General features: G+C 40.1%; 1 protein-coding gene across 1 annotated transcript; it reads left to right on the forward strand.

Annotated features, from left to right (window-relative positions):
- The first annotated feature begins 1,897 nt into the window (after nucleotides 1–1,897).
- On the forward strand, nucleotides 1,898–15,116 carry TER94 (Transitional endoplasmic reticulum ATPase TER94). Its single transcript, XM_028310849.1, has 12 exons — nucleotides 1,898–2,031; nucleotides 2,318–2,423; nucleotides 3,336–3,589; nucleotides 4,081–4,273; nucleotides 6,059–6,269; nucleotides 8,277–8,489; nucleotides 9,358–9,551; nucleotides 10,311–10,475; nucleotides 11,165–11,372; nucleotides 12,391–12,518; nucleotides 14,046–14,211; nucleotides 14,891–15,116. The coding sequence occupies exons 1-12, from the start codon at nucleotides 2,015–2,017 to the stop codon at nucleotides 15,082–15,084; spliced, it is 2,049 nt and encodes a 682-aa protein (XP_028166650.1). The 5' UTR covers nucleotides 1,898–2,014; the 3' UTR covers nucleotides 15,085–15,116.
- The last annotated feature ends 1,219 nt before the right edge of the window (nucleotides 15,117–16,335 follow it).

Here is a 16,335-nt window from a genome sequence, read left to right on the forward strand (position 1 = left end):
TTATAAAAATATCAAGATTAGAAATATGAAACAAAACCCATTCTTAATAATAAATACATAGATACTACTTAGGTACTACGCGCAAAATAGCCCAATCAAGAGGCTAAGTGCGGTTTTGATTGCTCTGCTAAACTAACTACCAGTACTACTGCTACTACTTTTAAGTACCTACGTGTAATAAATAAATATATTTTTCTTCAATTATTCAGACTTTTTTTTTCCTCCTTCTCCTTTCCTCTTTCTCCTCATCAATTAAAAATACGTAATAACTTACATAAATTATCTTATGCACAATCATCTGCTTACTTTTACTTACTAGGTATATACCTTGTTTTTAAACATAATTATTGTTTTTGTACGCTTTTCAATGCGCAACAATAAGAAAATAAGAACAATTTATCAATGAACACGCAAAAAGAACATTTTCCACAGACGCATTTTTTTTTTTTTTTTTTTTTTTTTTTTTTTTTTTTTTTTTTGTTAAATTTAGTTTTGAAGAACCATGGCTTCAACGGAATTGTTGGTTGAATTTTAAAAAATGTTCTCCCTTTAGTTACACTACTATCCTCCCATTCTTCTTGCCATTTCTGTATATATTGTAGTTTAGGTAACGTCACTAAGTCGTGAGAATAATTCAGATAGGGGAACAAGTCTCCACAATGCACTGCCTCATTTGCTAGCCGATCAGATATTTCATTTCCCCTGATGTTTCTGTGACTGGGAATCCAAGCAAAATGTACAGTAAGTCCTTTCAAAAAACAATCATAAAGAGCACTTCTAATTTGGTATATTATTGGAAATTGTGTTTTAGTTTTAAATGGGAACCTTTCTAGAGCTTGTAAGGCACTTTTTGAGTCTGTAAAGACAACAGATTTTTTTAGTTTTGTTATTGTAATATATTCCACGGCTTTAAATAGTCCAAAACATTCTCCAGTGAATATGGTGGATTCAGGAGGTAATTTAATTTTTTGAACAATGTTGTACTGTGAATGATAAACTCCAACGCCAGTGCAGGTATCAACAGAATGTTTGGAGCCATCGGTGTAAATATGGTGGAAATCATTGAATTCTGAATCAACAATTAAGTTGAAATAATAAACTGCATTTCTGTCTGATTTTTCAATAGGGAGATAGTGTATAATTGGCGGAGTTATGCGTAATATTTTTAATTTTATTATGTTTTTTTGCTGCCGGACTTGGGGGGGATTCCGAAATGGTAGGTGTAGGGGGCAGATCGCAGGCACAATCATTTTCCTTTACTTCTTGTCCAATATGTTTCCTTTTACGTTTGTTACAATTTTTACATTTGTGAACTCTGCAGCGTTTTCTAGCTGTAGTTGCAGGAGAACCATCCGTGTCCATAGCTGACTCATTGGAAATAGCCACCATTGGGCCTAAAAGGGGAGCAAAAGTATTCGCATCTACAGGGATAGTCACAAAGTGGCCCGCCGGGGGAGCCTCCCCCGGGTCAGGCGGCTCGTTCATCTTGACGACTAAATAGTTTTAAAGACTTACCAATATACAGCAATTATACACTAACTACACAATATATATATAATCAAGTAAATATAAACACTAATTACACCTCTTCTGATCACTACAACAGATAAATTTTAATTTTAAAGCTAAGAGAAACAAAAACGCGCCCGACCAGTTTAACGTTTCCCGCGCTTTTTTCACAGACGCATTTATTCCCATCCCAGAAACTCCGTCTACGAAATTTTCGCAAAAACTTTTGATTCTTTCCCGCGTTAAAACCATAGACAATTTTATTTTATTTTAAAGGAATGGCATTCTCGCGATGTATTAATGAAAAAAACCGGTAAAGTTAAAACGATGACTGAAAACAGACTGATCAAGCATAGAAAATATTTTTATTCTAGCAACACTAATGACATCGATGAACAAATGAAATACGGCAACGTCACGCACGAAGTGGTGAACCAAAGTGATTGTTCATTCGGCGTTTCAAAAATTGTAAATTCACGGATTGTAACTATAATTTTTAGTAAAAATGGCAGACAATAAAAGGTAAGAGTATTACAGTGTATGTTTTTGTTTTATAATTCGCGGAGATGCTTTATTTGGCATCGTTTTGTGGTATTACTCTGCAAGCTATAGTTTGAAAAATTGGCTTGTCATCATGTCTGAGATATTGAAACCGAGTACATATTACAAAAGAATGATTATTTTAACTCTATACAGATCTTTATTGCTTAGTTTCCTTGATATATGGTGCAAAAGAGTTTGGTGAATGTAGATTTTCTTAAAAACTTGAAGATGCAGCCGTATTTTTTACATGTTTGGTTGTGTGTAGCCCTGATGATCTCTCGACCGCGATCCTGCGCCGCAAGGACAGGCCCAACAGGCTCATCGTGGAGGAGGCGGTCAGCGACGACAACTCGGTGGTCGCGTTATCACAGGTAGGGCTCCGGTCATTGTCCCCACTCCACCTTCAGCAAATGCTAATGGCATCAATCACCATAGACACCCATTAGATTTACAAATCGTTTTAATCTCTATCAAAATGTATAATTTTTTCATGCTAAGTAATAATTTCTATCAAACAGTTGTATGAAATCCTTTGTTAGTTCCATAGTAACAATGGAACATTGTTTAGAGTTAAGTACCTTCTAGTTTTTTGCTGATAATACTCTATGAAAGTACATTTCTGGGCTGAATTTGAAATATTGGCTTAAAAAGGTGCAATTAAAGCGAGAATTAACGGTTAACTTGCACAACTATGTTGCTGTTTTCAAAGCAAAACAAATTGAGCAAATACATAGTAAAATAATGACAGTCATTCTAACCTAAAAAAAGAACTCAATAGTAAACTGTACAGTTACTACCACAAGTAAAATTCCACTCAACATCAATAAAGAACTTGCTGTAATGTCTGGAATTATTTCATCACTGATTCTGAGTATTAATTAAAAAATTTCAACTATTATGGTATTCGCAAATATGCTGAAATGCAATGCATTTGTACTGAAATCATGATTAGTTATTATCAGAATGTTCATCAAAACTTTCCAATTATTACAATCAGATATTGGGGTATTCCCCTGAAAACAATGTAGCTGGTAAGGTAAAAATAATGAAATGAACTGTTGCAAAGTATTGAATGATTTTGCCATACATTTTTAATTTAATTTAACTTATTACAGCAGTCCCAACACAAAATAAACTTAGTTTTATTATTTATAGCTTCGTAAAATCCTGAAATACACATCTAAAAAATATCAAAAGAAGGAATCATACCAGAACCTTATTCATCTGTTGGGAAATAAAACAAGAACAATAGCTTTAATGTATTACTATTTATACAACTACAGGCCAAAATGGAGCAGCTACAACTATTCCGTGGAGACACAGTGCTACTCAAAGGCAAGAGACGTAAGGAAACTGTCTGCATCGTCCTGTCAGACGACAACTGCCCCGATGAGAAGATCCGCATGAACCGTGTGGTTAGGAACAACCTGCGAGTCAGGCTGTCAGACGTGGTGTCCATAGCACCGTGCCCATCTGTCAAGTACGGCAAGCGAGTGCACATACTGCCCATCGATGATTCTGTTGAAGGTTTGACTGGGTGAGTTACAATATTTTATTGCAGAGTAGCTAAGGTCACTAAAAGATTGATTGGTTGGTCCCATAAGAACAAAATAAAATATTCTGTAAAAATGGTTAATGATTCATCATCTAAAACAGTGTGTCACCATGAAGCCATATAAAAGTATGATGAAATATCAAATTGAATTGCAAAAAATTGAATTGCAAAATATCATAATTTTTTATTAATTTTTCTCTGGAAATAAACTTGCTACAACAATTTGTAAAAGTTGAAATTAATTTTATTGCATTATAATGACCTGACGTTATTACTTAATAGCCTCATCTCTCAGGTTTGATTGCATGTAATTATTTTTTAATTGATATTTAATTTGATTACTTTCAAAGAATCTTAAAGCAGAAAAAAATTTTTTGTCACCACTTTTTTACTATTACTACCGATAAATCACCACAGTTTTAGATGATGTTAATGCAAAATGTTAGATTCTCAACGCCACCATTCTTCCGCAGAAACCTGTTCGAAGTGTACCTGAAGCCTTACTTCATGGAGGCATACAGGCCCATCCACCGTGACGACACCTTCATGGTGCGTGGAGGCATGCGAGCGGTGGAGTTCAAAGTGGTGGAGACCGACCCCTCTCCTTACTGCATCGTGGCACCTGATACGGTCATACATTGCGAGGGAGAGCCCATCAAGCGTGAGGTAATTATTTCCAACTATTTAGCAATTTGTTTAGACGAGTCTGTTTTTTATCATCATGAATGTGTTTAAGTCTTCAATTATTATTATAGATACTCTTTATTGCACACCACACAAGAAATCTACAAAACAGCCATTTGTCTGATATCAACTAAACGTCTTATAAACAATATTACATTTGAGCCATACATTACACAACATTTGTATGTGCCAAATCAAAGAGCATAAATACATAAATATCTAGTTGACATTTGAATATTTCAGCATTTTTTAATATTAGATTATCTACCATTTATAAAATTCTGACTGCAATGTCAAGTCAAGGTTAAATTATTTTCACTATGCAAACACTCAGTGAATTTCCCTGCAACATGAGACATACTGAGGAGCTGCCATTTTGATTTAAACTACTAACTTACATATTTTATTGTTCACTGCAATCTGATCAATTTCTCTCTTTCTAAACTTCTCATCCTACTAGTCCAGTCATTTCGTCCGAAAAAAAGGCAAATAAAAGAAAATGAATTTGCGCTTCTAATTTTTTAATATGTTGTAGGGGATACCTAGAAAAGCTTAACTTGAGATTGTCGACCAAGCTTTCCTAGGAGCTTTCGCCGCCATCTTGGAAAACGCTTAAAATTTGTTTTTCGGCAATAACTCGGCTATCCGATGAGATTCGAAAATTTTTGTAGGACACTTTTTGTAGCTTTCTTTGTGCTCTACAATAACGCCCGAACCATTTTTAGCGTATCATGCATCGTTATCGAGATATCGATCGATAAAGTCAAAAATTTTGGACACAATTTTTGTTTTTTTCTTTTTTTTTCAGGTCTAAATAAATATGAAAAATTCCGAAATAATTAAATAATTAATTAAAAAGTAAAATTTAATTACTTTTAATTACTTTTTTTTAAGTAACGGCAAAGCATTTGTATTAGTTGGTTCTTGTTTTGATCCCTTGTGAGAAACTTCTCCTGGCTAACTTTTGGAGTAGTTGTCTCATCGAATGTGAACTCCGGCGATTGGTTTTTTCTCGAACGTCGTACTCTTTCCGAAGTTTTCGTTCCAGCGAGTGTCATATCAGTCGGATAACCGTCGAATATGATTGCAACTTTTCCTTCGAAGTTATGTTGTACGTATCTGACGTTAATTATTTAATTATTCCGAAATAATTTGTGTCCAAAATTTTTGACTTTATCGATCGATATCTCGATAACGATGCATGATACGCTAAAAATGGTTCGGGCGTTATTGTAGAGCAGAAAGAAAGCTACAAAAAGTGTCCTACAAAAATTTTCGAGTCTCATCGGATAGCCGAGTTATTGCCAAAAAACAAATTTTACCCCCTTTTTCAACATGGCGGCGAAAGCTCCTAGGAAAGCTTGGTCGACAATCTCAAGTTAAGCTTTTCTAGGTATCCCCTACAACATATTAAAAAATTAGAAGCGCAAATTCATTTTCTTTTTTGAATGTACGTAATGACTGGACTATACTTGCTACTATTCTACTAATATTAGAAATGCGAAAGTTTGGATGTCTAAATGTTTGTTACTCTTTCACGCAAAAACTACTGAACGGATTTTGATGAATTATTGTTTATAACCCAGATTAACATATTATATAGGCTTTATTTTATGACGATATGAGACAAACTAAAATTCACACGGGTGAAGCCGTGGGCAAAAATTACTAATATGCAGAAGAGGAGTCATTGAACACCAATTGACAAACCAAATAAACAACATTCCTCCCTTCCTAAACTTCTCTGTCTCTTTCCACCACCAACAGGAAGAAGAAGAAGCATTGAACGCTGTGGGTTACGACGACATCGGCGGCTGCCGCAAGCAGCTGGCTCAGATCAAAGAGATGGTGGAGCTGCCTCTGCGGCACCCGTCGCTGTTCAAGGCCATCGGCGTGAAGCCACCGCGCGGCATCCTCATGTACGGCCCGCCTGGTACCGGGAAGACGCTGATCGCACGTGCTGTCGCTAATGAGACCGGTGAGTAACTAAGGCTCGGCGCAAATGGGCTACCGACCACAGCCACCGGTGGCTGTCGCGCGCTACCGCCACATTTCTAAGTGTCAGAAGCGAGTGACAGCCACCAGTGTCTGGAAGCCGCCACATTTTATAACCCGCTCGTTGCTAAATATTCGGAATAGGTATTTGGATTAAATATTTTAATTCAACTCATCGAGCGGGGGGTGAAGTAGTGCGACAGTGGCGGGTGTCGGCGTTTTGTGTGGCATGTAGTGACCACTAGTGGCGAGTCGCAGACACTACTGTAGCGAGTGGCCGCCACCGGATACACGTGTGCGCGCGTCTATACAAAATATGTTAAAAAGTGTGTTAAGCCGCTGGCCTTTTGTGGTTGTGCCGACACTAACTTTGACGATAGAGACTTGACTTAGGTACTATGACCTCTAGATGGGGCAGAGGGCGTCCACAATATTCCTCCATCGCGTTCGGTCTTGAACTTCGCGTTTGATTTCACTAAAGGCTGATTTACACGTATTAAGTAGTTAATTAGGTAAATAAATTTTAAGTCTATGTCAAAACATATTTAACGTGTAAATTAGCCTTTAGTCTTGCCGATTTTCTTCACCTCGTCTGCTACAGTGCGCCGCTAAGTTAGCTTGGGGCAACCACGTTTGACGATGGAGAGATCGACACTATTCCCACCTCTCGTTCCCACCACCACAACTTCTATGTTGCAGCCAGGTTCTATAAAAATTATAGGGCTACCTAATATTTAAAAAAAAACTGAAATGTCGCTTTCTCATTTTAATTCTTATATGGTTGACATAGATAGAGTAAGCCTTAGATTACAAGCTCTTAAAGTTTTATGAATCCACTAGTGGTTATCTTCAACATCGTTTGACGAAGATTGCTGTGAAATAAAACACTAGTCCTGATATAAATGACTCTTTTTAATAGTTCGAGATATTGATGCTGGGTTATAATAAAATGTGACCTACTTTGACGCTATCGTACTATCACTTGCGCCTCTGAAAGTACTCTGATAAGGAGAGTGAACATAAATGTGTCATTGCAAAAGTTGAATGTATCACAAAAGGGTTAATTTCTTATTGTTGGCATGGATATTGGATGTAGATAAAATCGTAACAACATAAAAGACAGGAAAATTTCCAATATAGTAATACTAGCGGCCGGTGAATACCGATTTACCCCCCTTAGGGGTGGAGTTTCGTAAAATCCGTTCTTAGTAAGCACCTACGTTCTAAAAGGAACCCCCATACAAAATTTGAGACTCCTAGCACTTGTAGTTTCTGAGATTTCGTGATGAGTGAGTCAGTCGATCAGTGACCTTTCGCTTTTATAGATATAGATTTCAGACTAAAGATAGTTGTTGCAAAATAACATCTATGACAAATACATATTGGTTATGGTTGATTTGCTGCTGGTTCTGAAAATAAATGCGCCTTAGCAACTAATCTCTCACTCAAGGTAAGAGTGCAAGGTGAATCCCAATTTGAATTCTTTATACATTACCATTTGTCTCTAAAAAAACAAAGATATAGTATGAGTTGCTAAAAACCTACTTATACTAAAAAAATGTTTGCTTGATTATGCCGAATGGAGTCACTGACTGCCTCACTCTTTTTTTAAACTGGTTGCTCACTGGCAAACAACTTTTTCTTCCTGCATGGAATACATTCATTGGAGGAGGATAGGATTCCTAATGGAGGTATTATTTTAATTATTAAGGAAAAGAATAGCCAAATTATTGTGCACAATACATTAGCCTTAATAATTTCCACTGCTTATGTTCACCTCTATTATATCAACTTTAATTAACTATACTGTACGACGATCATGGGCCAAACAGTGATACCGACTACTGACTTAAAATACCTACATCAGAAGTGGTCACGGCTAGGTTTCGTCAGTAAGCAGTAGTTCTTGGGTCTAATAAATTCGGCCAACCCTGACCTACATAATATTGTTACCTGTGTTCCAAAAATAAATAATTCTTACTTTTCCCAGGCGCATTCTTCTTCCTAATCAACGGTCCGGAGATCATGTCGAAACTGGCCGGTGAATCGGAGTCCAACCTGCGTAAGGCGTTCGAGGAGGCTGACAAGAACTCTCCAGCCATCATCTTCATCGATGAGCTGGACGCCATCGCTCCGAAGAGAGAGAAAACCCATGGGGAGGTGGAGCGACGCATCGTGTCGCAGCTGCTGACTTTGATGGACGGTGAGTTAAGCTATGTATTCATTAGGCAACATTTGTTGATAAACACTGTTTTTAAACAATGTTTCATCATGTCTGTAAACAGTTTATAAATAGTCCATAAACATAGGTGATGAAACATTGTTCATGATACATGTTGCCAATGTCTCCGCTATGAGTGGAGAGCAAGTGTGGACGGCCAAGTTTCAGAAACCTGTGTTTATGTTAAACTTGTTTCACACTAGTCATAAACAGTTTATCAACAAACATTGCCTAATGAATACGTGGATTTAAGATTAATTTTCTGTTTACAAAATGCATTAGGATATCTTTGTTTATTTTCTTTTTCTGGTCAGTGGGAACATCAGAATGCCTTTTGGCATTGAGTTCGTTTTTCGTACCGATTTTTGTGGCATCTATATATATAAAAGAAAGTCGTGTTAGTTACTCCACTTATAACTCAAGAACGGCTGAACCGATTTAGCTGAAAATTGTCAGGGAGGTAGTTTAGAGCCAGGAAAAGGACATAGGATACTTTTTATCCCGTTCGAAATAAAAAAAAGTCTGCTTATTTATTGCCATTAAGGCGGAACAAAGTTCGCCGGGTCAGCTAGTTAAAGAATAAATAAGATAATATTTTACAACACATATCCTACGGTTTGGGTGTACTCTCTGTCCTCCAGTGCATCTTACTTTATATTACAATACACAATGTGCTTCCAAAGTAAAACACATGAAAAATATTTTCCAGATCATTACTTGAAAAGCAAGACTTCTTATTAGAATGAAATTCAAGATTTTAAATTCTGTCTTGAGCTAAAAATAAGCTGAATACAGGAGTATTTATTACAAAAAATAACCAAAATTATAACGCATTTATTTCACGTGTCAGGCATGAAAAAGTCGTCCCACGTGATCGTAATGGCGGCGACCAACCGTCCGAATTCTATCGACCCGGCGCTGCGCCGTTTCGGACGCTTCGACCGCGAGATCGATATCGGCATCCCGGACGCCACCGGACGCCTGGAGATCCTCCGCATTCATACTAAGAACATGAAGCTGGGTGATGACGTCGATTTGGAACAGGTGAGTGAAAAAACGAACAGTTCACTCTATGATCATCCAAAACCTAAGCAGTATTTATTTATAAAAGGCACTTCAAAATTTGTCTACATAACAGCCCATGCAATCCAAAATATACCAACATTCCACAGCGTAATAACTTTGCGCATATACACTGGCCAATGGGGACAGTCAGTGGGTTATGTGGGACTCTCCTACCCACAAAAACCTGACGGAGTCCTCCGAGAGCATTGAACTAATGCTACTATTGGATATTTGTCCGCGGCTCTAATGCATGCTCCCTAGCCCTTATATTTGATTGTCATTCTTTAAGGTGTGTATATTGTAAGGCTAACTCTTCACGAGTCAGCCTTTCGATGTTGAAACGCATTTGCCTCTTGACTTGACTTAATCAAACGACTTTAAAAATTGAAACTTTGTTCATAATTGTTATTTTTAAGTGCACATGTTGTTATGTAACAATGTAGGTAGACCTAATAAATAAATAAATAAACGAGCAAACTTGCGGGCAGCCTCGCAATGTCGATACACGCCTTAATCATAGTTGCCTTGCGAGCGTTTTGTGCGCGTGAAGTATCATATCTGGATTTCATTATCATTATTTTAGCAACAAGACGTCCACTGCTAAACATAGGCCTTCCGTTACGATTTTCAGACAGTCTGGTTCATAGCGGCCTGTATCCAGTGCCTTCCTGCAACCTTTATAAGATCGTCTTTTTACCTTGATTTGATAAATTAATTGATTAAACTTTTTACTCGCAGATCGCGGCCGAGTCTCACGGTCACGTGGGCGCGGATCTCGCGTCTCTGTGCTCGGAGGCGGCTCTGCAGCAGATCCGCGAGAAGATGGACCTCATCGACCTCGAAGATGACCAGATCGACGCTGAGGTGCTTAACTCGCTCGCCGTGTCCATGGACAACTTCCGGGTGAGTGTGACGTCATTGCCAGGTCATTAGTCTATGTTATTATGTAGTTACTTATGGAGGGAGTAAGTGGAGGATCAAGCCTACACTTCCCCATGCTGGTAGTATACTCGTCGACTTTTTTATCGGCGGCACGACATCAGCAACTTTTGGCAGTTGCTATCAACTCTCAACGCGACAGTCACTATGAACGTGTATATTGTTGATGTGAGTTGTATTTTTTTAATGTTGGTGGGTAAATGAGCATAAATACTCTTGCGCTGGCATGCCGCCAGTATGTTGCCACAAGTCGCCGGGCAACATGATTCTTTTGAAAGCCGCCGACTTCACTAATTACAATTTAGTAAATCTTGACTATGTCAGAACCTTTACATGCTTTGTCGAATCAAAACTAAACAAGTATTTGATGAATCTGAACAAAAAATCAAAACAAAATTCAGATTTGACTAATTTGACGTCATCAAAAGTCCATTCTGTATTCCATCATCGTCATAAATATAGATGACCCACGCTGAACTGTCCCACCAAACTCAATGACAGGGGGGCGCTACCATCGTTCAACTATATGGTTTCCAACATGGCAAAAATCGGAACCAGCGATCCGGTATTGACGGTGGCGCCCCACTGTCAATGTCATGCATAGGACAGTTCAGTATTTTGGAACTATACTCAAATTGGTCTGTTGTCCCCAGTACGCGATGACCAAGTCGTCGCCATCGGCTCTGCGCGAGACGGTAGTCGAAGTCCCGAACGTGACGTGGGGCGACATCGGAGGCTTGCAGAGCGTCAAGCGCGAGCTGCAGGAACTTGTGCAGTACCCTGTGGAACACCCCGACAAGTTCCTCAAGTTTGGCATGCAGCCTTCCCGTGGTGTGCTGTTCTACGGACCCCCGGGTTGCGGTTAGTACTTGCTACATATGACTTCAAAACTTCTATAGTCTGGACTGTGAGCACGTAGAATTTTGTCCAATGACCAATAGATGTTGCTGTCGCGCTCGCACACTCACTGCGAGCGCCCGTCGCACAGTCGCGACAGCAATATAATTACGCGCGAGCGATAAAAATGGGTAGCTTGGGTTCATTGGATGAAATTCTATCTGCTCGGCGACCGGACTTTACGTGCCCCCGGGTTGTGGTAAGTAATGATAGCACTTTCAGCTTGATTACTAGGTCATAGGGCTTCCGAAGCTAGCCTGTACTGCTGTCAGTGGACCTTGAGCTTTGTTACCAAAGCATAAGGACCAGATAGCTGCAGGAGCTAGTGCAGTACCCTGTGGAGCACCCCAACAAGTTCCTCAAGTTTGGCATGCAGCCTTCCCGTGGTGTGCTGTTCTACGGACCCCCGGGTTGTGGTGAGTGATGATGGTACTTTCAGCTTTGTTACCAGGGCATAAGGCTGCAGCAGCTAGCCAGTAGACTCTCGAAAAGTTTCCTAATATGGGCTGCGGTCAGTGGACCTTGAGCTTTGTTACAAAGGCATAAAGACCAGATAGCTGCAGGAGCTAGTGCAGTACCCTGTGGAGCACCCCGACAAGTTCCTCAAGTTTGGCATGCAGCCTTCCCATGGTGTGCTGTTCACAGATTTTGAATTTTTACGGTACCTGGATCCATATCTAGGTCTGCATGTGCTGTCCATACAGCACAGGGTCATTTATGGTGGTTGAGACGACAAGAAAGTAGAGAAGAACCGTTGATGATAATAAATTCAGGTCGCTTAGGTCCCCTTTCTGACTTGACGGGTTGGGGAAGGGTGGTGTTTGACATTTGCCCTTGAAACTTCTTTATGACATTCACAAAAAGAATGGGGATGGAAACTGTCAATAAAACTTAAGTGGCATTTGGGGGATTCAGATCAGCATCTCCAAGAGATGATAGATATCTGCTACCAGAATATTTATGTTAACTTTCCTTTGTGCAGGTAAAACTCTGCTGGCTAAGGCCATCGCCAACGAGTGCCAGGCCAATTTCATCTCCGTGAAGGGCCCTGAACTGCTCACAATGTGGTTCGGCGAATCTGAGGCCAACGTGAGAGACATCTTCGACAAGGTACGTGCTCGTTTTAGTATTCAAATACTTGTGTTATGATGAACAAATGTGTGAAAGTTTGAGCTGTAGTGCAAAATCCACCTTTCAGTAAAGATTTATTTACCAAGTTACTGGTAACTGCATCTGCTGATTGAGTGGATTATAGCCCTACAAGTTAAAGTTTCCACTACCTACAGCAGCATTGCCTTTTATGTGACCGTCGATCTTTAGGTCATTTATGGCCGTTTTCACCATCAATCCCTATTTTTTAAGTGACCCCTATGGTAACACTTATACGAGGGCGGCACTGAAAATTTCGGGAATCAAGGAAGTGAAACAACATTACTATTTAAAAATGTATTTATTGCTTTTTAAAGTATTCTCCGCGAAATTTGACACATTTTTCCATACACGAAACCAATCATTGAAGCAACCATTGCATTCGGAAGTTTGGGTCTCCAACATGGCCGTTTTGTAGGCTTCCACAGCTTCTTCAGGTGATGAAAATCTCTGACCACGCAATTTATTCTTTATTTCAGAGCGAATGCGGTATCCATCGGGAAAACAACTTTTTTACACCTAATTGTTCATGCAAGATTATTTGTATTTGACTCATGCCAATGTCTAAAGTTGCCTGAATTTCGCGGTATATCACATGTCGATCTTCTTCAATCAGCTTACGCACAGCATCAACGTTTTCTTAGGTGACTGCAGTTTTTGGACGACCTTGACGGGGATCATCACTGAGCTTGACACGTCCACGTTGAAATTCAGGAAACCAGCGATAAATTGTGGTTTTGGATGGGGCTTCATTACCAAATGCAGAAATCATCCGGTCAACACACTGTTTTTGTGTTAAACCACTTCAAAAGTCATAATAAATCATCGCTCTTGAATTTTCTCGAGTCAATTCCATTTTCTCAACGACTAAACAAGTTTGACAAGACCTTGTGATACGACCGAGAATCTTTTTTTAAATAAATAAATGGTATACGATTTTTAAAACCCTGGACTTTGCAATTAAATAGATTTTAATATGACTGGAACAGTGGAAATATTCCATTCCCGATACTTTTAGTGCAGCCCTCGTAAGGAATTTTGTTATTATCGGAGTTACTTAAAAATTAGGGATTGATGGTGAAAACGGGCATTAGTCTCCACTCTCTAATGCACCAGAGGCAAATGAAGGATATGGCCTACACTTCTGACAGGTTGGGGAGGCCTGATGTTCATTTGTTCTCTAGTCATCTCTTACGACATCCACGAGAAGGGTAGGAGTGGATCCATTCTACTCTGCCGGCACCATGCGGATTGCCTAATCAAAAATTTAGTTAGTGTACACCGACAGGCAGATTAATGTTATATCAACTTAAATCCCTCAATTTGCTTTGTGTCACTTTGTTACAAAACGAACATCCGCAAGCGCGCTTGGTTTTACCGTACGTGTTGTTCTTCGAAACCTGATCAAAAATTAACTCAAAACTAGAAACTATTTCCTTAATTACTTGTAATAAGCACTATTTTACTACAAAACGTGTACATCCACAGGCACGATCGGCGTCACCCTGCGTGCTATTCTTCGACGAGTTGGACTCCATCGCCAAGTCTCGCGGTGGCTCCGTATCGGACGCGGGCGGCGCCGCGGACCGCGTCATCAACCAGATCCTAACTGAGATGGACGGCATGGGCGCTAAGAAGAACGTCTTCATCATCGGTCAGTAGACTGTTTTGGAATATTATAGTTTCTGTTTTATAGTTGGGATGATTATTATTATTATTTTATTATCGCTTAGAACCCCAAGCAGTCACAGGAGACCGCGGTACCATGATTTCTATTGTGTCTCAATTTGCTGGTAGTTGAAGGGGATAAAGCTTTTGCTCTGTATTGTTGTTGAAATACCTGAGGTCATTAGTCTGATGTGATATTGTATATTAGTTATAGTTGGTCATGATCGAAAGTCAAAATCATTCTAAAATCATTATAAGCACGAAATGTTTTGGACAATAGACGACGCCAGCGGGACTAATCGCTCGTTGTCCCTATATTTTCGGCTGGCTTTTGCTAGAATCTCGCAATGAATGAGAGATATGAATAGATTCGAATAAAAATGTCATTCAAGGCATAGAACCAAACTTACGAATCTATCAAAAACCCTTTATTCCCATAATCATAATAATCGCTAACATGAGAAATGGTTGCTTCATTCATAATCTTTCTTCACGTCGCGATATCAATTGACTGGCAATTTGCAGATTTCAAAGGTATAAAAAAAATATTTTCACGAAAGTAACTTACTTTTCAGGGTTAGAATGAAGTTATGTCTTTCTATAATTAGTGTCAAATGCCTAATAGGTGTCAATTTGTTTCCGTAACGATTCCCATATGCCTACAGGTGCTACAAACAGACCCGACATCATCGACCCGGCTATCCTGCGACCGGGCCGCCTGGACCAGCTGATCTACATCCCGCTGCCCGACGAGAAGTCGCGCGAGGCCATCCTGCGCGCCAACTTGCGCAAGTCGCCCATCGCTAAGGACGTCGACCTGTCCTACATCGCCAAGGTAAAGTCACAGCAGCTTATGTAAAGCCTGGTCTAATGACCCCAAACTACCCATCCTTATCGCTCGCGTGTAATTATGTTGCTGTCGCGCTCGCACACTCACTGCGGGCGCCCGTCGCACAGCGCGCAGTCCAATTACGCGCGAGCGATAAGGATGGGTAGCTTGGGGTCATTGGACAAAATTCTACGTGCTCACGGACCAGGCTTTAGTTAGGAGAGTTGATTTTACGTCGACTCAGCTATCCTGCGCGCCAACCTGCGCAAGTCGCCAATCGCTAAGGACGTCGACCTGTCCTACATCGCCAAGGTACGTTATAGTGTTGTGTTAAGGGTGATTTTGCAATAAAAGAAGTTTCTAGCCTGATGTAGACGCGCGATGCATGTCCTACATCCCCAAGGTATGTTATGCAGTTGGGATAGGGTTGATTTTACAATAAAAGTTTGTAGCCTGATGATATGGTCGCATGAGTCCTGTACTACATCGCCAAGGTAACGTGTCTTATGGAGTTGGGATAGGGTTCATTTTACATCGACCCGGCTAACCTGCGACCGGGCCGCCTGGACCAGCTGATCTACATCCCGCTGCCCGACGAGAAGTCGCGCGAGGCCATCCTGCGCGCCAACCTGCGCAAGTCGCCCATCGCTAAGGACGTCGACCTGTCTTACATCGCCAAGGTAAAGTCACAGCAGCTTATGCAGTTGGGATAGGGGTGATTTTACAACAAAAGTTTATACATAGCTTGATGTGGTCGTGCGCAAGTCGCCCATCACTAAGGACGTCGACCTGTCCTACATCGCCAAAGTACCAAATGCAGTTGGAATAAAAGCTATATTGCGACAATAGTTTGTAGTTTATTCTGATGTGATCGCGCGAGGCCATTTTGCGCGCTAACCTGCGCAAGTTCCTCATCGCTAAAGACGTCGACCTGTCATAAGGTATGTTATACAGTTGGGATAGGGGTGATTTTGCAACAACTGATGCGCTTGCGACTGTACTACCTGTCCTACATCGCCAAGGTAACGTGCCTTATGGAGTTGGGATAGGGTACATTTTACATCGACCCGGCTATCCTGCGACCGGGCCGCCTGGACCAGCTGATCTACATCCCGCTGCCTGACGAGAAGAGAGAAGCTAAGTATTTTTCAACTAAATTTTATAGTCTTATGTGCTATACGACTATAAATCGTAATTAATCACGGTGGTACGGCAAGCAAACTGTGGCATTACTGGCATCCTATTTATTAGTCTTTGTGACACATTATTATACAGGGTGAC

The sequence above is a fragment of the Ostrinia furnacalis genome, unplaced genomic scaffold (assembly GCF_004193835.3).
Source record: "Ostrinia furnacalis isolate ACB-3 unplaced genomic scaffold, ASM419383v2 OfSCF3127, whole genome shotgun sequence".
Classification (NCBI taxonomy): domain Eukaryota; kingdom Metazoa; phylum Arthropoda; class Insecta; order Lepidoptera; family Crambidae; genus Ostrinia; species Ostrinia furnacalis.